General features: G+C 39.9%; 1 protein-coding gene across 1 annotated transcript; it reads left to right on the top strand.

Moving 5' to 3' along the window:
• Nucleotides 1–211: 211 nt before the first annotated feature.
• Nucleotides 212–18,185, top strand: prdm15 (PR domain containing 15). Its single transcript, XM_042500027.1, is given in 25 exon segments — nucleotides 212–263; nucleotides 832–865; nucleotides 1,028–1,121; nucleotides 1,908–2,061; nucleotides 2,151–2,303; nucleotides 3,587–3,692; nucleotides 3,776–3,841; nucleotides 4,028–4,237; nucleotides 4,967–5,173; nucleotides 5,761–5,855; nucleotides 5,948–6,035; nucleotides 6,597–6,764; nucleotides 7,996–8,090; nucleotides 8,303–8,311; nucleotides 8,313–8,435; nucleotides 8,945–9,085; nucleotides 10,086–10,249; nucleotides 10,354–10,433; nucleotides 11,944–12,063; nucleotides 12,161–12,292; nucleotides 13,043–13,126; nucleotides 14,602–14,780; nucleotides 14,862–14,942; nucleotides 16,377–16,598; nucleotides 17,134–18,185. Coding segments are annotated over 24 exon segments (3,333 nt in total). The 5' UTR covers nucleotides 212–263; nucleotides 832–840; the 3' UTR covers nucleotides 17,671–18,185.
• The last annotated feature ends 6,853 nt before the right edge of the window (nucleotides 18,186–25,038 follow it).

The following is a 25,038-nucleotide window of genomic DNA, read 5'->3' on the forward strand; positions in this document are numbered from 1 at the left end:
CATTAGCTGCTCAAAGTGAGGCTTATCTGGGCGTAAAAAGCTGAAATGTTTGGCGTTGGTGGTGCAGTCATGCTACAACCGACCACCACTGAGTTCATAATTGCCTAATTCGTGCTTGATTGAGCGGCTTTGTAGCGTTTACCGAAGAGCCTACATTCCCCATAATGCACTCCGCGCGGCTCGTTTCCGGTCCTGCGCCGTTTCTGGAGCGGATTGGAACCCGGAGTCAGGATTCGCTAAATGAAGGGTCTTTTGCAGAAAAGGTAACGTGTTTCCCCATAAATACACATCGTTTTTCTCCAAAACGTTGACGCAGTTTTGTAGCGGAGCTGCAGCCGGTCTGTCCGGTCCGCTCCGGGGTTTCTTCCGCCGCCTCCTCCGCTCTCTGCCCGCCGCTGAACACCACCGACTCCGGTTTGGTGGTTTGCGTCTCCGGTCCATCCGCCATGCCGACTGTTCTTTGTTACATTTTAGCGAAGAGGAGCCGCTCAGATCGGAGTTAAAACCCGGCTGGAGTTTGGGAGCGACTCAAATCCCGGATCCCATCTCCTGCCCGGACTGCACACGTTAATATGCACGCGCCAACTGTAACGATTATACCAAAAAAGCAGATAATGTTGTTGTGATGCACCGCTGCTGAGCCGGGAGGGCTGATGCAGTCAGTGCAGCTGAAGAGTCCCTGCCTAAATGTGCAGGCTTGAAGTTCAGTTACACTCTCTTAAAAAGTAGTTCCTTCATATTAATGTGAGTTTTTCTGAAACATTTCATCCTCTCCTGCTCTTTGTTTTACATTAATAACACGAAAATAACTGTATTTTCCTCTGTTTGTAGGTTGTCATAATGGCTGAGCCAGATGAGTTCATCTGTGAGTATGAATCTCTAAGGGACTGTTCTCTACTATTCAGAGGAGGTGGTTTCTTAGCTGTGACTTTATTTTGTTTTTTTGTTTTTTTCTTCCACCTCCAATTAGTTATAACATCTTAAAACAGTCCCATTGGCTCAGTGGTGATATTTATTGCTATTACAGGGTGTGAGGACTGTGGACAGTACCATGACTCCGAGTGTCCTGAGCTGGGACCGCTGGTGACCGTCCAGGACTCCTTTGTCCTCAGCCGGGCCCGGTGAGTGAGCACTTCCATTGAAATTAAAGAAATACTTAGATTAAAGTTCACCGTTTGTTACGCTGAATTCATGAAGAAAGCTTTGTTTTTCTTGCACGCCTCCACGGTGAAAAACTACATCAAACATGCGTTTACAAACTCTCTCAGTGTGATCCAAGTGTCATTTATCCAGTCGTATGCTCAGCATTTCCCAAACACGTGCAGTTTTTGCTTAAATCTGCCCTGACACACCAAACTGACGGTCGGCCGTTGCTCAATCATGGGCCGTCCGTGAGCATTCATCGCAGAAGCCGCTGTGGTGTCTCCTGCACGTAGACTGTATATAAAGACGGACGACAGGCCCCCACTTAACCCCGTTATGCTTAAGTGAGGTTACAATATCCAAGATTCGGGCGCTGCCATCTTGCTGTGGTGATGTCATTGGGAGCCGGACTCTGCGCAGTAGCGATATCCAACCGTCCGACCAATCACGAGCATCTCCGTTGAATGCGAGCACGTTGATTGGCTTTCACAGCTGTCAATCATGGCGGAAATCCCCTTTTTGTAGAAGAGAATAACTCATCAAAATCAAGTTTATCATTAAAACGATGACTTGAATAAACATTTGTCATATTTTCCGAAATGAAGAGTGTTGGATTTTACATGAAGTCACTACACACATTTTATTTTTAAAAGCCAACAGAAATAGAAAGTCGTTTCATTTTCACGACACTAAGTGAATAACATAATAACAGTATTTGTGTTATTTCATAAAAACTGTCCTAAGTTGTTTTTGTCCTGGATCAGATCGTCTTTGCCAAACAGCCTGGAGATCAGACAGGTGGCTGATGGACAGGAGGGGGTGTTTGTTCTGCGCCGGCTGGTCAAGAGGACCCGGTTTGGACCCTTTGAGGCTAAGAGGGTCCCTCACCTGGAGAAGGAAGGAGCGTTTCCTCTGAAGGTGCAGCCTGAAGAATCCCGACTGTGTTTACACAAAGCGCACACACCCCTGAAGCTGCTTTTATTAACCCTCGATCCTTTAATGTGCAGATCTTCCAGAGGGACGCCGTGGTGGTGTGTTTTGACTCCAGCAGCGAAGAAGACTGCAACTGGATGATGCTGGTGCGACCGGCCACCGACCACAGACACCAGAATCTGACGGCGTACCAGCAGGACGACGACGTGTACTTCAACACCTCCCAGGTGCGTAGATCCTAAACCTGCTGCTGGTACAAGATTTTAGGGATAAATTTAGTCGTGCAACAGCTGCAGAATCAGTCAAATATGAATCATGATCGCAATTTTGGCCTCCCACAATTACATGAACGTAATCAACTGCGTTATTGACGTTTAAATTACATCATCCGTCCCAAATCTGCTGCAAATAAAATCAAATGCTTCCTAAATTAACACCCAGCCTCCACTTTTGAAGATTTGCTCTGCTGTCAGAGTGCATCCTGCAGTAGACTGTTAAAAACTTTACTGAATGTTGTGACGATAAGACGAAAATGATCCGTTCATCATCTGTTGTTTGGGAGCTTTGGGGATTTAGGAGAGAACAAATACACAAAGATTTAGAGAGTATGAGACTTGTTTCTGCGTCACAAAGCAACTAACACCTGAAAAAACACCAAAATCTGCACAACGATGAATGCATCAAGGCCAAGAATAAAGTCGCTAATGTTCCCGAGAGCTGGGCGATGTGACTTTTATCACAATAAAATTTTCATTTTGGTCGATATCAGTAATTATCTATGAAAAATCTGTATTTTTTTTAAGTTTAAAGGCAGATTTTTGCTCTTGAATTGAAGAAATCATACAGCTAATTGTCGTTTGAGCTAATATTAATTGTCAGATTATGACAACATTTGCCAAAAAGCAGAAGATTTCACAGATCTGAGGAGGATTCAGAACAGTCGCAATCAAAATAATAACAATAAATAAAACAAATTGACAACAAAACAAAAACTGCGCTGACAGGTTAAACATTTGGCAACAACGTTAAAAAAACAGACTTCAACTGCAGTCAGTAGTTTCTGTAGTCAGTTTTATAGCCACAGGATGTAATTTCTGTGTTTCAGCATGTTTATGAATTGTTTTTTTCTGATATTGCATAATAGCTCAAAATAATTGGTTTAACTTTAAATCAAAATCATTCTAATATATCCAAAGTGTCTTGCAATGTTGTCACCAAAAATGTTTTATGTTATAATAAATATTTAGGAAAAATAAAAAAAATCTTTAGTAATTGATGTTAATTTTTTTATTTTATTTTGGCTGCCATAAAATTGCTCTTAGATTCACCTTAAAGTCACCTTAAAATGATTCTAAATACCACTTTTTTAAGCTGTAGGATCCCTGACAAAGTGAATCAGTGCTCTGTTGATTTCAATGTGAAAGTAATATTTTTCCGTTAAAATCATTCTTAAAAATCCCGGTTAATAATCATTAAATCACTGTTTTTGGCCCTGCGTTTTGTCTCGCAGGATGTGCTCCCGGGAACAGAGCTGAGGGTCTGGTACGGAGCTTTCTATGCCAAGAAGATGGAGAAGCCGGTGCTGAAGCCTCCGCTTCAGCCAGCACCTCCACCAGGTATCTGTCACTAAAGCGCCGACGCCGTTTCAGCGCGTCGAGGCGGCAGCTGTGCTTCATCGTTCTCCTCTCTTTTAATTCAGAGGTGACGGAGAGCTCGGAGAAAACTGGAGCCCACGTGTCCCCAGTGGCTGCAGAAAACAACACAGGTGAGATCATTCACGATCACTTCCAGGCCCAGAAAGTCCTCCTCTCTCACCATGAGAAAGTTTGGGGTCACGTCTGTGTCAGCTGTTTCTCTCCGCAGTGAGTCCAGCAGGAGTCGGGCTGAGCGGCGGTAACGCCGCGTCATGGTTACACGCTCTGATTCCCCTCCGTCCTATTGTTGATCACAGGCAACATGCTGAGTCATCTCGACGAGGCGAAGGCAGCGATGGTGCCTCCGGTCGACCCGCTCCTGCCCCAAGAGGAGAGCCTGGTGGGCCCCAATGAGGAGGAGGGCGACCCCCCCGCAGCTCAGCCGGGCCCCAAGAGAGGGCAGGGCCGCGGGAGGAGAGCGAAGGGACGCAGGCCCGGAGCTGCAGCGACTGCAGGCAGAAACAAAGGTGAGATCAAATCCAGCGTGGAAAGTGTTAACAGTTTAGCTGTAGTTCTTTTAAATGCACACATCACTTAATATCGTGTTTTTGTTGTGAAGAATTGAAAACTGTGATACTGAACTCGCAGCGGCGGGCCAAATCTGGCCCCTGACAGATCCCAAATCTCTGAAATTCAACAAAAGTAAAAAAAAGTTTCAATGAAACATCATGTTGTTGAGCCAACATCTAAACCAATCAGCTGAGAGCCGGGCGTTTCCCATCATGCCCTGGGCCTTGCAGTCGTTGGAGAGCAGTTGCGGCGTCTGGCTCTAAAATCTGCCTTGATGTCGCCAGATTATCAGCGTCCGCTTTTGCGTGACGTCAGAAATCCAGGACTGTTTTTAGCACCTGATGCTGCATTTATCGTAGATTTCTCGTTGACGTTGGATTAAATTAAATTAAATTAAATGTTATTATTTGTCCCAGAAGGTCGTTTGTGTTGCAGCAAAGTGTAAAAACACAATAAAAACACAGAAAGCACAAACAATATGATTTAAAAACAAACAGCAGCTGACATCAGTCTGCACACAGAGCGACTTTATGCACACACAGGAGCAGATTAATAACCGTCCACCGTAACTTCATAAGGCCGATATTCACTCAGTGAGCGCTAAATACGAATAACATCGTCTTAAATCAGTAGACCGCACCTTCAACAGGTCAGTCACAATAATGCAGCATTCCTGATGTGTGCAGATGTGAAGCCGTCGGCGGAGAGCGCAGAGCCGGCGTCCTCAGAGGCGGCGGCGGAGAGCGGCGGCGGCCTGCTGAGCTCTGCAGACGGCGGACAGCCTGTCCCCAAAAGACACAAAGCCAGAGAGCACAAGAGGGTTTACCGCTGCTCCCTCTGCAACAAGGTCTTCCAGAACAGCAGCAACCTCAACAGACACATCCGGTCACACGGTGCGTGGAGGTCAGGAGTCACGCGGCTGATAATGAGCCTCATGTAACGTAAAAGTAACCTCAGATTTGTACTTAAGCACTTGATTACATTCAGCACTGGTCAGAAGAGGCCGGCACAGTAATTGGGATGAATGCACCAATTAAAGCAGTTTCCCTTTAGCCCTGAAATGTAATCCTGCAGTCATTATAATTACTCTAAAACACCTCAATTTGATTAAATGGTATTCATGCATTCTTTAAATGTTCCTCAAATATAAAACTTGTTTTTCTTTGTGTTGGACAACCATTTTTGGAAAATGAAACGAAGATGTTTTTCTGTTATTTTGGTACAAGTGCTCTCAAGTACTCAGAACATTTTCTCTTACCTAAAAAGAGAAAAGCAAAAACAGGAAAATGGATCCCCAAAATCAGCGGGAACTAACAAAATAAGAAGAAATCAGCAAAGAATTAGAGAAAAATTTGTTTAAATACGGTTTCTTGGATGAGGCCCATTGTCTCTCAAAGTGTTGGATTTACACATAACTCAGTAAAATTAAGAATTAGTGGATGTGTAGTATTAAAGAATTCCCTCTTGTGTGTTCTTAAAGGTGATAAGCTGTTCAAATGTGATGAATGTGACAAGTTGTTCAGCCGAAAAGAGAGTCTGAAGCAGCACATCTCTTACAAGCACAGCAAGAACATGGTGAGTGGCTCTGCACGCTGTTTGTCTGCGCCGCAGGTTTTTTTTTTAACTCCACCCATAACGCGTCTTCTTTGTTAACGTGCTCCCCGCAGCCTGACCTGGAGTACAAATATAAATGCAACACGTGTGAGAAATCCTTCCGCCTGGAAAATGCCTTAAAGTTCCACAACTGCCGAACAGGTCAGATCCTCTTTTATTATTTAGTTTGATAAGAAAGTGTCTTTGCTATTTTCACATTTGAAAAATGTTTCTGGTCCTGTCCGATTTCATTGATTTCATCAAGGGCTGCTCGAAAATCAAAATCCCAGATCCTCATCATGCATTTATGGAAACTAAAAGTCTTTTGAGTCTGTCTTTTCTTTATTGTCTTACTATCACATGTTTATGGTTTATATTTATTTTATTTATTAAGATCCATTTTTGTTCATTTTTCTATGTTGTTTTTGGTTCTTTAATCAAACTGTAAAGCGCTTTGAATTACATTTGATTTGTTTCAATGATGCTATATAAATAAAGATTTGACTGATTGATAAGAAGACGTAAAAAGTCGCCAAATCTAGCGGGAAAGTTTGCAAACAGAGGCACAGCTGTAAAGGAAAGGAGTGTGCTGGATTTAGAGCACGAATGCGGCACAATAATAATTTCATCTCGATTATTTCGTTTTTATAATCCTTGCGAGCCAAAATTGTAACTGAAAGTAAAATTCGAACCCTGTTTCTGTTCTCGCTGTCTTCTCTCCAGACGACAAGACGTTCCAGTGCGACATCTGCTCGCGGTTCTTCTCCACCAACAGTAACCTTTCCAAGCACAAGAAGAAGCACGGCGAGAAGCTCTACTCCTGCGAAATCTGCAACAAGATGTTCTACCGCAAAGACGTGATGCAGGAGCACCACAGGAGGCACGGAGTGGGTCAGTCGCTTTTGGGTTTTTGTTTTTGTTGAACTTCAGAAAGAGAGATGTCGGAAAAAATGTCGATTTGTGTGAAATCTTCACGTCGTGTTTAGATGCAGCGTTAACAACCTAAGTCAGTTTCCATCAGACGCACGGGACTGAATCAAACTCTGCAGAGAGGTCGTAAAAATACGAAAGTCAGAAATTAAATAATTTATCTCCGACTTGCATCAAACTGTGCCTTTAGTCTCTCGGCTCCATACTCCACAGTGTCTGCTCATAACTTAACTTTAGGAACCATTTTGACATCCTGACGAACAAACTGAGATCAATAATTGGCTTTTTATACAGAAATAAGCTTTTCTCCCTCTTTTACACAGAAAAGGAACAGTTGAATCATTTTTTTTATTTGTGAAAGATTGTGGAAATTTATAAAAAAAGCTGCTGCCTCGACATTAAAGTCACTGGATGAAACCAGTGATCCTCACAGCTCCATCTTCACTGACTGGTTTTAATTTATCTCTAAAGCTTTAAAAAAGAGGCTCCCTCACTATATTTCTTCCCTTTTAACTCTAAACTTTTCCAGAACAAATCAGAACTGAAATAGTTAAAATCTTCTTCTCTTACAGTGCAACTTATTTATGAAATAATCTGCAGAGAAACTGAAACCTGGACTCTCGTTCACCGTTATGGCTGTTTAAATGCAGTGTTTCAGGTCATGTTTTAATTGGATGTAAATGTTTTTAAATGATGCTTCTACACCATAACTTTTTTTATTATTATTTTTTAGCTTTTTGCATCGCTATTATTGTTTGTTGTTTTGTATGATTTTATTTGTTTGTTTTTTGTTGTTATTTGTTTGCTTTTCGTTTTTTTTTAGTGTCTTTGTTCGTGCTCGGCATCATTGAAAATCAGAATTAGTTTTACTGGCCAAGTATTTTTAAACAGATAAGGAACGAGACTTCAGTTAGCTTTGCTCTCAGTGTACAGGAAATTAAATTAATTAAATAAAATAAAATAAAAACAGAAAAATATAGCTTTAAATTTCCTTATATACAAGCCCTAATTAAACAATTTTAGCGAATATATACAAGTGTGCGTGTATATGTGTGCGTAATAGTGCAAATGAGGTGCTTCCTTAGTTGATTTCTGGAGTTTTAAATAAAACTGTGTTGATGATGATGATGATATTTCTCCTGTTGGACCTTTAAGTTTTTTACTGAACTAAAACCTCGTGACATCTTTGCAGGACCAAAGCACATGAAGAAAGAGGAGCTGGAGGCCAACGGAGAAGAAGGGACCAGGTACAGGAAGGAGCCGTCGCCGTGTCCCATCTGTGGCAAGGTGAGAACGATTCTCGTCTTTAGGAGGTCAAAGAGACGAGGACATGTCCCTGAAGAAACAATGCACCAGTCAGAAACACTCCTTCTGTGACATACGTGTGTGTGTGTGTGTGTGTGTGTGTGTGTGTGTGTGTGTGTGTGTGTGTGTGTGTGTGTGTGTGTGTGTGTGTGTGTGTGTGTGTGTGTGTGTGTGTGTGTGTGTGCGTGTGTCAGGTGTTCTCTCTGCAGGAGCAACATGAACAAGCACCTGCTGACTCACGGCGATAAGAAGTACACCTGTGAGATTTGCGCTCGCAAGTTCTTCCGCGTGGACGTCCTGCGAGATCACATCCACGTTCACTTCAAGGTGAGACGGTGCGGAGGAGACGCGTTTCCACTGAACGCAAACATTTCTCTAACTGTCGCTCGCATTTAACACTTTCCCCGCCATGGACGAAATTTTCTGTCAGTCTGTGTTTTTACTGTCGGACTGTAGGGGGCGCTGTGACAGATGTAGTGCAACAGAACGACATTTACGTGTCCAAAAACAAAGAAGACAATCTCAGGCCAACTTTATCGCTGTTAAGCAGCTTTTCAGATTCAGCAGCATTTTATTTAAAAATCAACAAAAGACACAGTTTGTAAAATATCCAGGAAACTCTTCCTCCTTCTTCTTCTCCAGCGTGTGGTATTTAAGTGTGCTCTTCTTTGTCTTTGTATTTTTGTTCATTGTTGTTCGTTGCACTTGGTCATGTTTGCTTTTGTCTGTTTCGTTTTGTTGTTTTTTGCATGTTTGAAATAAAGATTCGTGCGTTCATGGTCGTACAGCAGCGGTCAGCGAGGTGAATCATTACAGACGGTCGTGTGTGTTTTCAGGATATAGCCTTAATGGACGAGCAGGAGAGAGAAGGCTTCATCAAGAAGATCGGCATCTCAGCAGGCGACAGCGACGACACGGACGAAGACGAAGAGGAAGACGACCCCGAGCACCACAAGTACAACTGCAAGAAATGCCAAGTGAGTCCCGACGGGCTGACAGACCTGAGTTATTTTTCTTATTACAGTAAAACTTTAAATAAAAGTCTAGTCCCAATGAAACGCCCGTCCCTTCAACAAACCCGGTGTGACGATACATTTCAACAGATAAAGGCTTGTCTCTATCAGAGGCCGGTTACCATGGAGTTCATTTTATATTTGGATGTATAAAATCTGGTTGTTGGCTCCAAACTGGAGATAATGTTATTTAGCTGCTTAGATTACACAAACAAAAAATGTATTTACGTTTGTTTAAACTTCTGTCAACATGGACATACACACGTTATTAGCTTGGTAAGATTCTCCACAATTTAATCATTCAGTTAATTTTACTGAAACCACGAGCAACACAGGAGACGACACTTCTGTCAAAGTAAACGAGAGGGACACAAAAAAGAGACGATGAGACTATTTTTAAAAAAGCAAAGGAAAAATGTCCAGTGAGCTATATTGATGATTATATATTTAAAAAAAATAACAGAATTATCATAAAATTTAAGCTTAATTTAAGGTAATTTCTCACTTTGTTTTTTTTTTTTTTTTTTGTTTTTTAGGTTTTTGCACTTTTCACAGATTTCTTGCTCTCCTCCTGAGTCGTTTCATCTTTTGTCGCTCCTTACCTTCTTCACATGTTTTTGGAAAAAAAAAGCCAATTAGCCCAGGTTTGAAAGGGTTAAATAAATCATCATTTGATCATATTTCCCATTTTAGCTGAGCAAATTTATATGAAAGGAAATAAAAACCTGTCCCAAATATAAGCCAGTTAAATTTCATCATTTAAGCAAATAATAGCTGAAGTTTTATGGTCATTTGTAATAAAATCTAAACATTTCAGGGAGTTGATTTTAGAAAATGAAACGTTTTTTCTGGTGATCTTTAGCAGAGTGTTCATGAGCGTGTCAGTAAAAGTCATAAAAACCTGTAACCTGCACACACGTGTGTGTTTCTGTCACGCACTCGTGCGCTCCCTCTGTGTTCCCAGCTGTCGTTTGCTAAAGGCAAAGAGTACCTGAAGCACATCATGGAGCAGCACAAGGAGAGAGGCTACGGCTGCGGGATCTGCAATCGCCGCTTCGCGCTGAAGGCCACGTACAACGCTCACCTGGTCATCCACAGAGAGCAGCTGCCCGACCCCGCAGTGCAGAAGTAAACACAAAAACACACTCCACGTGTTTCTCTCTCAGACTTAAAACCAAAAACGAAAAACACGCAGGGTGAAGTAATTTCACATCCACTCGTGTGTCCTAAAGGTACATCCACCCGTGTGAAATCTGTGGCCGAATCTTCAACAGTATTGGAAACCTGGAGAGGCACAAGATCATCCACACCGGTGAGCAGCGGCCTGCGAGCGCTGGGTGAAGCGTTTGTCGCCTGTTCTGATGCTGAAACATTTAATGTTCATTTTGCTGTTTTAGACGCCTCTCACATTTATTTAATCCTTTGAGCACTGAGCAAAGTCGTGCAATTACTTCCAAAATTTTGGGACACGAGCAATGAGCAACTTAGTAAGAAACGTTTTACAAGCTGTAAGAAAGAAAATTACTATTAAAAAGCCAGGGAGACATGTCTGGGGAAAATGTATCTCGGGGCAAAAAATTAACTATAATAATTACATATTTCAAATTATTTTACAAAATTATTATACATTTTAAGCTCCTTTCCAAGTAATTTCCTTTTTTAAAGTTTGTTTTTGTTATTTCTAACTATTTTTACGGCCTCTTTTTAAAAAAATTGTATTTGTTTTATTGTATTTATTTATTTTGCCAATTTCCTCTTTTTTGAGAAAAGAAATATAATTTTATATATTTTAATTTTATGTTACAGAATTCTTATTTACTTTTTTACTGTATTTCCTTTTTTTATATTTAATTTAAATGTAACTTTTTTGTTTCTTTCTTGTAATTTTGGGTAACTTCTTTCCTTACTGATAGCTTTTCTCCCATATTTTTGAAAGAAATCAAACCAATTTGCTCAGTTAAGCACCTTTTTTGATATAACAAATAGACGTACAGAAAAGTTGTTTGGCAAACAGTTTTAAAGTTTGAAAATATGATGAGCGTAAGGTAAATCAGGGGGGCAAGATGTATCTTTAAACATGAGTCCTTCCTTTTCTTCCTGTTCAGTTCAGAGAAAAATATCTAGAAAAATTTTTTTTATAATTATTGTTATTACATAAGTAAAATTATTTTACAGAATTATTATAATTTTTAAGCATTTCTTCCTTTTTTTACTTTCCATTTTTTCTTGTACTTTTTTACTAATTTATTTCCTAATTTTTGGGTCATTTTTTCTTTTGTTGCTCATTGCCTTCTTCCAATGTTTTCGAAAGAATTCAAGTCGATTTTTGCAGGTTTCAAAAGGTTAAGTTACACACAGAGACAAAAAAGTCTTTTTTTTCTTGTGTTTTTTTTACATTTTAATGTGTGCGTGTGTCTGTGTCTGTGTGTGTGTGTGTGTGTGTGTGTGTGTGTGTGTCTGTGTGTGTTTTTGTGTGTCTGTGTGTGTGTGTGTGTGTGTGTGTGTGTGTGTGTGTGTGTGTGTGTGTGTGTGTGTGTGTGTGTGTCTGTGTGTGTGTGTGTGTGTTTGTGTGTGTGTGTGTGTGTGTCTGTGTGTGTCTGTGTGTGTGTGTGTGTGTGTGTGTCTGTGTGTGTGTGTCTGTGTGTGTGTGTGTGTGTGTGTGTGTGTGTGTTTTTGTGTGTGTGTGTGTGTGTGTGTGTGTGTGTGTGTGTGTGTGTGTGCGTGTGTCTGTGTCTGTGTGTGTGTGTGTGTGTGTGTGTGTGTGTGTGTGTTTGTTTTGTGTCTGTGTGTGTGTGTGTGTGTGTGTGTGTGTGGTGATCCAGGCGTGAAGAGCCACAGCTGCGATAAATGCGGCAAATCATTTGCGAGGAAGGACATGCTGAAGGAGCACCTCAGGGTTCACGATGACATCCGGGACTTCCTGTGTGCAGAGTGCGGGAAAGGTCAGGCCGTCGCCGCTGCATCGGACGCCTCGTTACTTACCTCTCGCTGTGTAAACAAACATGATTCACGTACGACATCTGATCTTTTGTCGTGCAGGCATGAAGACCAAACACGCTCTGCGGCACCACATGAAGCTTCACAAGGGCATCAAAGAGTACGAGTGTAAGGAGTGTAACCGCAAGTTTGCCCAAAAAGTCAACATGCTGAAACACTACAAGAGACACACAGGTGAGTCAGAATGTGTGTTAGTGATTCATAAGAGGTGTAAGAAAACAAAAACCTTTGCTTCAGAATAAATCGTTTTTTTAAAGGTCAGGGTTCACGCGGTCGTGAGAAACCTGGGAAAGACGTTACATTTGCAAATAAAAATTTCCAGACCTGTAAAAGTTTTGGAAAACTAAATTTACCTGAAAGTTTTGGTCAGTCATGGAATTTTGTGTCACAAACCTGTTAAATAAGACATGGTGTGACAAGTACCAGTTTAAAAATACAACGATAATTGCTGTTTTTGCAGTTTCTGACTGTGATAAAGTGTCACTTTATGAAAGAAAGCCTTTCAAACAGGCAGCCCGCAGGACTGAAGGTTTTCTTTAAAAATCACCAAAAGTGTTTAAATAAAAATGAAAAGCACCGTTTTTTGAAAAAGATCTGTGGCAAGAAAAAAAAATCTTTTTTTTTCTGTAACAAGAAAAAAAAAATCATTTTTTTTTCTTTAGAAATTGTCGAATTGTCAAAAAACGAGCACTTGTACTGGATGTAAATCGAGGGTGTGAACGTGCCCGGTGGAAACAGCCTGTTTCAGCTCTGCTGGCTGCAGCACTCTCACTCAATGTTTAACCTATTAAAAAAAAAGTCCCATTCGTGACTAAGACAAAATCGTGAAAATATTGTCCAGGTCAGACACAAACACGTGGTTGCTGCATGCTCCTAATGATTGACTCTGACTCTAACGTCGGTTTGTGTGTTCTCTGCTCGCAGGTATAAAGGACTTCATGTGCGAGCTGTGTGGAAAGACGTTCAGCGAGAGGACGACTCTGGAAACACACAAGCTCATCCACACAGGCGAGTGTCTCCGTGTGCTGCACACTGACTGTTACACAACGGTTAAAAGCTGAACGTGGGAGCCTGTAATTTGGCTTTTTATGCCGCTGCGCTCAGAGGCAAACACACTGAGTGGTTTATGGTCAGACAAGAACAGATTCTGCAGGCTGATTTATGCAGCCAGAGTGAAAACACAGCAGAACTCGGCTCAAAGACTTAAGTATATGTTTGATGTAAAACACTGAAAGTTGAAGGCTGGAGGATGGATTGGATGGGAACAGAGGGGTAAAATTGGCATGAAAAAAATCTGAATTCCCACGCTTGTGAAGTACAGAGCCCTGAAACTGGAAAAATTTTAGTAAAAAGTTGTATAAGTTGTACATTTTTGTATTAGGCTTTGCTCCCTGAGTTTCCAGGCCTGATGCTCTGCTGAGCTGATGTAGCTTCATATTTACAGATGTGAGAACATCAGTCTCCTCAAATAACTCATCGGTTTCATTATTTAATCAAAAGGGTTTTTTTATTTACGTTCTGCTACATTTTCAACAATTTTTTTGTAAAGAAAGTCTGTTAAGTCCTTGAAATCTAAACCAGTTGTTTTGATTTCTTTCAAAAACATGGGAGAAGGCAATGAGCAACTTAATAAGATATGGCCCAAAAATTAGCAAGAAATTAGTGAAAGTGTTACAAGAAAATTACCTGAAAAAAGCAAAAAATATATATTTTTAAAAATAAAATCAAAAAATGTAAAATAGGAGAGCAAAAAAGAAAATGAGCTGAACAAAAGTGCTGAAAATGTGGAAAAAAAATATCTATACATACATTTTTGTTTTGTAACATTTTTAAATATATTATTATAATAAATATAAAAATAGTTTTATGGACTTTGAACCATTCTTTTTCTTTTTAATTTCTGTTAATCCTCCCTTTTAAAAACTATTTTTTCAGGTCATTTTCTTCCAACCTTTTACTATTTTCTCACAATTTGTGAGACATTTCTTGCCAAGTTGGTCAGTGCCTTTTTTCGATGTTTCTGAAAGAAATCAAACAAAATTTGCTCATGAAAGGCCTCTGAACACTGAAAAAAAAAAAAATAAGAGAAAGAATAAAATTAAAAAACAAAAAAAAGAAAAAGATCACCGAAATAGTGCTAAAACATTTTTTTAAAAATATGTTAAAATTGTTTTATCTCCGACATAATTTAACATATAAAATTATAGTAATTATACGTCGTTTTTTGGACAATTTTCCCTATTTTTAAAAATGTTTTTTCAACCCAATTTTTTAAATGAATTTTGAGGTAATTCTTGTGTCACCTTTCACAAATTTCTTGAAATTTTTGTGGGACATGTTTTGCGTAGTCGGTCATTGTCTTTTCTCATGTTTTTTTTAAAAGTTTTCTCAGGTTTCAGGGTTCAAATTTTAAGGTCAAAGCTGTAAATGTGATGAACTCCCACGAATGCAGGACTGACCCGTTTCCCTCTTTCTCTCTGCAGTGGGTAAGACATGGACGTGTGAGACGTGCGATAAGAAGTACCTGACGGAGTACATGCTGCAGAAGCACGTCCACCTCACTCATGAGAAGGTGGAGGCCCAGTCGTGTCACATCTGCGGGACCAAAGTGTCCACCCGCGCCTCCATGAACAGACACCACCTGCGACGCAAACACCCTGAGGTGAGTCTCGTCAGGAAAAGTCTCTGTTATTGAATCCTAAACGCTGGTTTTTCATGTAAATTGTCCTGCTTTGTGCTGCAGCTGGTGTCTGTCAGGATGGATGAGTTTGACGATCTTCAGGAACCATCGACAATCAACGATTCGTCCATCAGCATCGTGCAGGTTAGATTACACTTTCATCACAGTGCAGTGATTTACATATCGAATCAATAAATCAGGTGTAAAAGGATGTTCATATCTGGCACTAAATATCATGTTCCTGAAACTCTGAACTTCCTCCTGCTGTTTGATTGAGTTCCTGTTTGTTCTCAGTTTGAGAAATGAATCAGACAGAGGTGTGTTTACACTGATAATCTAATAATACAAAAACTACATATAATATAGAACAAATAATCCAATAATAATATAACATAATATAATAATAAATATATAACATAATAAATAATACATATAACAATACACTAATTATCAGAATAAAACGAACTGATCGGGTTGAGATGGGGGGCTAAACCTTTGATAATCCGTTCAATAAGGAAAATATTAGCACCTAATAACCGTGTAAACACGTAATCTGATCAGTTTTCTCTGGTTGCAATACATTTTTTATGCATGTTTGCCTCGGTGAAGGGGTAACATCAGGGACGTAGTGCGCCACACACGACACGCTACGACATCATTTATAAATTTAAAAAATGTGCGCGCTCTGCTGGTGTTATGTTCTTACGAGACTGCTGCTGGAGTTTGAAACAGTCGCGTTATGAAACGTTGTCTGACAGACCGCGATGTGGAGTCGCGGGACAGAAACGTTTATGCTTCCAGCAGCCTGCAGATGATTTGGTGGACGGTTTAGGGGTCAGTCAATTTGAACGTGTGCCTTTAAATGTATATTTATATGTAAATACAGAAAAATGGAAACACATCTTATCAGATCACTTTTTTTTAACCCTTTAGGACCACTTCAGCATCAGTTTTCTTAGGCTGCATTCAGACTTTCACAAGCTATTTAACCCTTTGAAAGCTGAGCAAATTGGTTGGATTTCTTAAAAAAAAAAAAAAAAAAAAAAAACGGGGAAAAGAATGAGTGAAAAAAGTGATAAAAGGTGACAAAAAAATGACTTGAAAGACGGGGGGATAATTAGAAAGTTATCAAAAAGTTTTTTTTTAAAAAAAAACATTTATAATCATAATTTTCTATTTAAAATTATGTTATAGAAACAATATTATGCATGATTTATACATGAAACACTTTTGGGGGGTCATTTTATTTTATTTTATTTTATTGTTTTCACTTTTTCCTTTTTTTTTCTTATTTTCAGATAATTTTCTTGAAAGTTTTTACTCATTTCTGGCTATTTTTTGGACCATGTTTTGTTGCCTTCTCCCCAAGTTTTAGGAAGAACTCAAATCAATTTGCTCAGATTTCAGTTCGGTTAAACAGTTCATTTGGAGTTTGAAGAATTATTATTATCATTATTATTATTATTATTATCCATGTAACAGCAGCTGTTCTTACACTCCCCCTGCACCTGGTGTTACCTGCGTCCCGTGTTTGCAGAAAGACATTATGTATATTATATGTTTCACTTCCCTCCTCAGCCGACTCTGACGCTGGAGAAAGACGGCCTCCCTCAGGAGAGGCCCGGCCGACCGTCCCGACACCCCAAGAAGAAGCAGAGAGTCCCGGCCGAGCCGGAGCTTTCCGAGTCCGACGAATACGTGGATTTCACCGAGCAGAGGCACGAGCCCATGGCGGAATTCAACGCCGTCATCGTCGGCGACGAGACCGAGACGAGCTCTGCCGTGCAGAGTATCCAGCAGGTACATGAGGTTTTCACGCAGGTTCTGGTTTTACTGCCATGATAACATGTTTCAAAAACCGCAGGAAGGAAAAGCCCGAGACAGCAGCTGGTCACTTCCTGCAACAAATAAAATTTATTGACCCTGACTTTATTGACCCTGTAAGGTCGTGATACATTACAGCCGCTTTGAAATAAAGCAGAGACTTAAGATAAAGTAGAAATATGAAGTTTTAAAATAAGTTGTATGTAAAAATATAAAATAAATGTGCATAATGCTCCAGTGGTTAACACCAGAATGCAAAATGTTTAAAAATATAAAATATGAATAATATACTAAATATATGAAGTGTGCGGAAATATAAAATGCATAAATTATGCTACATTATAATGTATGAAATGTAAAAAACGAAGCTGTATTTACTATTTTTATTTAAAATGTGTGTATGTATCTGTATATATACATCTATCTATAAATGTATATCTATCTTTATCTATATATAGATACATAGATGCATATACAGTATATAATACGTGACCTGGTGCCGGTCTTTCAGGTGGTGGTCTTGGCCGACCCCAACGCTCCATCAGCGTCCTCCCCAAACAGCTCGGTGGGGCTGACCAACATCACCGTCACTCCCATCACCAGCCACGCTCCCGCCCAGTTCACCAGCCTGCAGCCCGTCGCCGTGGGCCACCTGACCGCCAGCGACCGGCCCCTCACCCTGGACAACTCCATCCTCACCGTCACCTTCGACACCGTCAGCGGCTCCGCCATGCTCCACAACCGGCCGGCCGAACTCGTCCCGGAGACGGTGGGTCCCGGCGGAGGCGCGGCGCCCCAGTCGGTCGCCCACTTCATCAACGTCACCACTCTGGTCAACCCCATGAGCCACCAGCTGGAGGCCCCGACTCTGGCCTGGAGGCCCGTATCGGCGGCTGAAGGCAGCCAGGTGGCCCCCGTGGTGGAGGGCGCTCAGGGGGAGAGCCAGGAGGCCCAGAGTCAGGGTCCGGATCCGGGCCGGGCGGTCCAGAGCCAGCCGCCCGCCCCGCAGCAGCAGAGCGGCTCCACACAGCAGATGTTCAGCTACTAGAGAGCGCAGGTGCTGGCCGCCTCACTCAGACGCTGTAAAATATTAGAGTAGATTTTATCAGACTGTACGAAGCTTCGATCACTGTCACCCTGATGCCTCTCCAGCCCCAAAAAAGTGAATGAAACTGTAACGTTTTCTTTTTTATATACTGACAAAACACAGTGGCTGTTAATAATTAACACAATATTTAAAAAAGAGAAAGAAAAATGGTACATTTAGCCAAAATCAGACACTCCTCTGGAACATTTCAAACCAAAGCAACGTGTCGATTATTCAAATGCCTTACCAGCTTTTTAAAATCGTGCATGTTTTCAGCATCAATCTGCTGCTCCAACGATGAAATATTGAAGTGAACCAACATGAAGACACATTTGTGGACAGTTTAAGTGAAAACACATCTACCAGGTCGTGTAATCAGTAATGGCTGGCAAAATTCCTAAAAGTGAAAAACTCATGAAATATTATTTTTGAATGCTGTAAACTGAAATTATTGTTGAACTGTCTTGGAGAAATACTGGAAGAGTTTTTGTACTGTTATTTTTAAACAAAATACCTCTTTGAAATGGTTGTCCTTTTTTTTATCTTCGTATATACTCAACAAACGTTTAACACTTTTGCACCTATTTTCTTTTCTTTTCTAAGATGTTTTTGCACTCAGTAGATACATTTCTTTTAAGTTTTGGTTGCTAAATTATCTGTTTGTGAGAACTTTGTCCATCCACTTGACAAATGTGGCATATCGAGATGCTGATTTACCCTTTGACACCTGGGCAAATTTGCCTATTTAAAAAAAAGTGTAAAAGACAATAAGAAATAACCCTGAAAATTAGCAAAAATAAAGTACAAGAAAGTTAGAAAAAAAGAAAAATAAACACAACAAACAAGGAAATTACCTGAAAAGTTCTTTAAAATAGTAATAACCATCCAGTAAAATAATTTTAAACATATAATCGGAATAATTCTAAATTTAGATTTTGCACATTTTTTCCTTTGCTTTTTTGTATAATGTTTTGTATAATTTTCCAATTCTACTAATTTCCTAAAATTTGAGAAACATTTCTTGCCATGTTGCTTTTTTCCCATGTTTTCAAAAGAGAGCGAACCAGTCTGCTCACAGTTTGAAAGTTTAGACACTTGTGAAAATGTCAGAACGCAGCACAAGAAACGTGTTGTCGGTCCAGGTTTCAAAGGGTTAACAGCATCGTAACTGCACAGGTGTGTCCTTGGATTGTCATAGTTACTCAAATGTGCAGTTTGATCACACAGCACATCGTCACGGATGTCCCAAGTTTTGAGGTAACGTGTTTTTAGCTTGCTGACCGCACGAATATTCACCAGCTGTTTCATTTCTCGACTGTAATCTGTCTCCAATGTCGTGTCCCTGAATTTGGCAGTACATCCAACCGACCTCGCAACCGCACGAGATGCCGTCAGCTCCAGACCCTGGTGAGGACGACGAGCGTGCAGACGAGCTTCGCCGAGACGGTTTGAGCCAAAATCTTGCAGGTGAGGATGCTTGTGGAGGTCCATGGCTGGCTGCATCTCTCTGTGGTTATTTTCTGTCTCTTCGTGGTTTATTTATGTATTTTTGCACTTACTTTCTATGTATTTATGGTCGTTTTCTGTCCCTTCAAGGTATATTTGTGTATTTTTTGGTCATTTCAGGTCTTATTGTAGCTGGTTTTCATGTCTTTGTGGTCATTTTGTGTCTTTTCAAAGTGTATTTGTGTGTTTTTTTTGTCATTTTTTACCTTTTTGTGGTTAATTTTCATCTCTTCGTGGTCATTTTGTGGCAGTAATAGGGAATTATTTGTCTGTGTTGGTTGTTTTGAGACTCTTTGTAGTTGTTTTTTTATCTCTATAGTTCCTTTGCATGTCTTTGTGGTTATTTTCTACCTCTTCAAGGTATATTTGTGTGCTTTTTGGTCATTTTGTGTCTTTTGTAGTTCCTTTTTATCTTTATGTGGTCATTTTCTGTCTCTTCAAAGTATATTTGTCTTTTTTGTAGTACCTTTTCATCTCTTTATGGCCATTTTATGACTATTTTGGGCCATTTTGTGTCTATGTTGTTGTTTTTTTATATCTGTAGTTCCTTTGCATGTTTTTGTGGTCTTCTTTTGCACCTCTTTCTGGTTGGTGAAGGTTAATTTGTCTGAAATGTTGCAGGTGAAAGTCGGGTGATCCAGCAGTAGCCAGTAATCCATCCATTAAGAAGAGTTCAAGCTCTTAAAAGAAAAACCAATCCTGTTCCCTCTTAGCATCCTATTCCCGAAAAACAAAAGAAAAATCCCCACAGGTATGTTTCTCTTCCAACATGACAAAAAAACATTTTTTGCAAAACAAGAAACTGTAGTTTGTATTCTACATTTTTGGTTATCTGAAAAAAACTCTTAATTTAATCCTCTGTTGCCTTTACTGTATTTTTTCATAAAAACGGGAATCCACAAAACATTGAAGTTGTAATTTTTTTTAAAAATGGGCATCAATAAAAGACTTCAGCTGGATTCCCTTTGAAAAACAAATGTTTGAAGTGGCTCCGGCTCCGAGCTCTCCATCTACTGAAAACACTGACAAACATTCAAAGAAGTATTTCTTATCAGCTGCTCTGTTTTGATATTGATTCTTGTCACCCGAAATATGAATATCAGAAATATAAACGTCGACTTGAATGGATTTAAAGTCTGTTTATCTTCCGCTTTAACCAACAAAAGACGCTTTTAGGTTCTGTGAGCCGCACAGAGATCGGAACAAACTTTGAAAGATAAACGTATGGACGCGTGGAGGAATGTAGAGACAAATGTAGCCACAGTTATTATAAATACAAAGCTGCTGAAACATTTTTACTATTGGAACTGTCAAAAAAAGCATCAGCAGGAATACAGTGAGCCGCAGGTCATTTTCAGCCTTCATACTCTCCATATCTCAGATTATTGTGTGATGTTAAACAGTTCAAACACAGCTGGCAGTGTGAGATAGCAGAGAGAGGTGTTTTAACCCAGCACCGACCTCCACAGGGCAAAAAACTAAATTTCAATAGTGCCAAATTTAGTAACGACTCTCTGGTTTTTAGAATGTCAAATAAGCTTAATCTTTATAAATATACGTCTCTGATGCGGTTTGAGCACTCAGGTCCAATCACAGAGCTAAATGCTTTAATATGAAACTTCCAGTAGATGGCAATAAAGCAAGGCAAGATGATTTAACATTTCCGCAACAAGGAAATTCAAAGTTCTCTATAAGACGTGAAAAGAACGAGACAAAGTGCAAAAGAAACACATCAAAAAGGATATTTAAAAGCAAAGAAAGACTCAGAGAATAGACTATAAAAATCTAAAAAAAAAGACAGGTGTAAAATAAAGAATACAAGTTACAATGCAGTATTAAAAATCAATAAATATTTCATTAAATGAAAGGCAGTAGGAAGGAGAAAAGTCTTCAGCCTTCACTTAACCCTTTGAAACCTGAGCAAATTCACTTGATTTCTTTCAAAAACACCGGAAGATGGAGACAAGCAACCTAACAAGAAATGGCCCAAAACTTAGCAAGAGATGAGTAAACAGTTATTAGAAAATGACCAACAAAAGAAGCAAAAACTTATGAAATGTTACAAGAAACTTACCTGCAAATACATTTTTTTAAAGTTTTTAAAAAATCAAATAATATTTTAAAAAAAGAAAATTATAAATAAAAAAAATCCAATATATAATTAAAAGATTTATAAATATAGTTTCCTGAAAATTTTCCCTAGTTTTAATATAATATTTTTAATGTAATATAATGTTTGTTTTTTGTTACTTTTTACTAATTTTTAGTGTTTTGTGGAATATTTCTTGCCAAGTTTGGTTTTTTTTTCCCTGTGTTTTTCGAAAGAAATCAATCAGTTTTTCCTGAATTCAGAGGTGTAATTGCTCGTGAAAGGCAGCACAGGAAACCGATGTCCATCCAGGTGTCAAAGAGTTAAAAGAGCTGAGAGCTGCAGCAGACCTTCAGTTTATATGTGAAACGTAACAGTATTACAGTTTTTTGCTCAGAGATGACAAATGAAACTGCGATCCATTTGATCTTCATCATCACCTTCTTTTCACAGCACAAATGTGTTCACACTTTTGTTTTTTAGTTTCACACATTTTTTCACACTCAAAACAGTCAACAAACACTAGAGAGTAAAACCAGGTCCTCAGAAACGTTTGGGAGTCAGCGGTACATGAAATGAACGATGATAAACATCATAACATCCTGCTTTCACAGAACATCAGCCGTTGCATTTTTTAAATCATTTTTATGGCCACACACGTCTTCAACGAAGCCCCGAGGCAACAATGTACACGATGAGAAGAACAAAATACTCTGGAAGGGTTTGTACTATAAAAAGATGCCAGCACATACCTGAGCTGCAAGCTGCCACAAGCTGAGATCTGCTTTCAACATCCTAAAAGATGCTGACATGGTTTGTTGATTTGTTTTTACATGTAAAGGTCAGTTTATGACACCAGATCTTCTTAAGGCCCCAGAGAGGGTACCACGTGGCCCCTCAACTATTTTCTAATTGGAAATAAAAATAAATTTACACTGTGATTTTTTTTTTTTGTACTTCTTGTTATACATGAAGTGGCAGAGTGCGTAAAACAGCATCAACACAGAGGATCCCCTGCAGCCCTGACAGCGGTCCTAAAATCTGAGAAACATCCCCAAAAAATCATAGAAATGTTCTAAAATCCATGTAAACGTCCAAAAATCAGAGAAACGTCAATGATCTGATAAGTCCTTAATGTCCTAAAATCCTAGAAAGTCCAAAAATCTTAGAAATGTCCTAAAATGCAAGAAACAACCTAGAAATTCAGAAAATATCCTAAAATCCTAGAAACATGTATGTGGCTGCTGCGTTTGGCCCCTGGCCTCCTGTCATTTTGTAAAAGTGGCCCCCAAGCAGAGCAGGTTGAGAGTCCCTGGTTTATGAGAGGATTTATTTGTAATTTTTCCACTAATCTTCATTCCTCTGATGCTTTCAGTCAAACTCCGAACAAAAGAAGCCTTTTTTTCTCGCAGTGTGAAAAAGTGGACGATCCTGATTTATTTTCCTGTTTTTGATGAGATCGGATGAAAAGAGCTGATTTCATTAACACGCCAATAAAAACCTCCAGTTTGATGCTAATGATCAGGAGGCGTGATGTCGCCCCGGAGGACACATTAACACTTTACAGGAGGGGTGGGCTCTCGTTCACACCGCCCGGCAACTTTCACCGCCGTGTGTCTGCAGAGCCGCAGCCTCGAGGGGACAAACAGTGACAGCAGACTGAATAAGATGTGCGTATTGTCTTTGCAGCCTCCCTCGTGACATATTTACACTTGTCTCGTCTTTATACCTCGTCCGTCCAGTTTCCTGCTTCAGTCTGGCGAGCGGGGTGATGTGATGACATCATGTGTTGAGCCGGTGAAGTGGAGTAAATACAAAGAGCAGCTGCTGATAAAAGAAAGCAAACAATTGTGACTGTGTTTGCAGAGGTGCATTAACTTTTATTTATCCTCTCTTATGTCCGGATCACGCACAGGGCCAAGCAGAAGATGCATCAAAGGAGCCCGAAAACAGCTGTAACGCGTGTGCTTCAGTCTCACATCCTCAAAGCCAAACTCCACAAAGAAAAGCAGTAATTTCACCTCACTGGACACAGGAGCTGCTGATGTCCCGCCGCCTCAGTCAGTGAGTCACTTTGTGTTTATTTGATTAAACTAAATACTTGTGAAAAACGTCTGAAAGCAGCACAGGAAAACTGACGTCGATCCAGGTTTCAAAGGGTCAAAAGATGCAGTTTCATGTAGTTTTAGTTCTCGGGCTCAGAGAGACGAGGACAGACATGAAGCTGCGTCCTCCGGCGGGAGACAGTAAATAAATCATTCATAACTGGACTCCTGTCCTTGTCTCAGTATACAAACACCTGAGAATCGATTTATTGACCGAAGTTTGTCTGACTCCACCACAGCAGGTGGAAATATGCCTCCTTTCAGCTAGTTTCTATAGACATATTTTATTATTCAGTCTGATATTGATCAAATCACAATCATAACTTTATTTAAAGTAACTTCAGGGTCGAAAACTGCCGCGTCACGTTTATATAATCAAACAGCACTGAGAAAACTCTGCCTTCGTTTATTAGATTCAAGCAACCTAAAAAATCAGTTAAAGTGTGGCCAAAGCTACATTTACAATATTTTAACCACTTTACCTTGACAGCCCTTACTGACGGAGATCTGAAAAAACTCCACTGAGTTGCTGGTCTGCCGCTGCCTCCATCAGCTGTTATCTAAGCAAAAGAGAACAAATATTCAAATGTAGTGAACACTTACACTGGAATCGATTTTTTGGCTGAAGTTTGTTTTTCTGCTGGTCCTGTCCACAGCAGTACATTACTTAGCGTCTGCGTCTGTGTTGTGAAGCTGGACTTTATTTATCAGAGGAGGGAGTGGCAGGGGTGTGAGCTTTTATTTAAAACAAGTATAAAATACTAACTTCAAACTGTATGTTTCTCACCTAAACTACATTTAAAACATCATGGTTACATATTTAAAATTATGTTACAAAATTATTTTTTTATTTTATTTTTTTTACTTTATTTCTTTTTTTTGTTCTGTTTTTTTTTATTGTTTGTTTTCCTCATGTTCGGGTAATTTTCTTGTTTTTTGCGGGGTTTTTTCTCTTGCTAATTTTGGGTAACTTGTTTCCTTACTCATTGCCTTCCTCCCATAGTTTTGAAAAAAAATCAAGCAAATTTGCTTGGTTTCAAAGGTTTTTTTTTCCAGGTCATTCCTATTTTCATTTTTGTAAAACTAATTTTCAGGTAATTGTACTTTTTTTTTTAACAGATTTTTATAAATTTTTGGATCATTTTTTGCCCATTTCCTTCTTCCCATTTTAAAAAAAGTAATCAAGCCAGCTTGCAGATTTCAAAGGGTTAACTGGAAACCATGTGATAGCAATCCCCAGCGGTGAAAGAACGTGATGATCTCTGCTGAGAAGATGAGTCCACACATTCCCAAAGCATCTGGTCACTATCACATAACGCACCTTTTGTCCTCGTCTGAGCTCGGGGGACTTTAGTTGGACGCAGTGGGACAAAAGATGTGTTTATGAGACGACACATTCCTGAGTTCATGCACCGCGGCTCCCTGCACTGATTATTCTCTGCTTTTCACTGCAGAAATCTGAGAAATCTTGGGACTGTGGGGCAAAACAACTCGGCGGCGTGGAGCCTCGAGGCCTGTTCGTGTAGCTTTCCATTTGTGTTTCAGAAACAGGAAGTGGCGTCAGAGCAGCAGCAGGCCCAACCCCTCTGCCTTCACCTGAAGAGAGGGAGGGGCCACTCTGAGCCAGAC

This window comes from Plectropomus leopardus, chromosome 13 (genome assembly GCF_008729295.1).
Source record: "Plectropomus leopardus isolate mb chromosome 13, YSFRI_Pleo_2.0, whole genome shotgun sequence".
In the NCBI taxonomy this organism is placed as follows: domain Eukaryota; kingdom Metazoa; phylum Chordata; class Actinopteri; order Perciformes; family Serranidae; genus Plectropomus; species Plectropomus leopardus.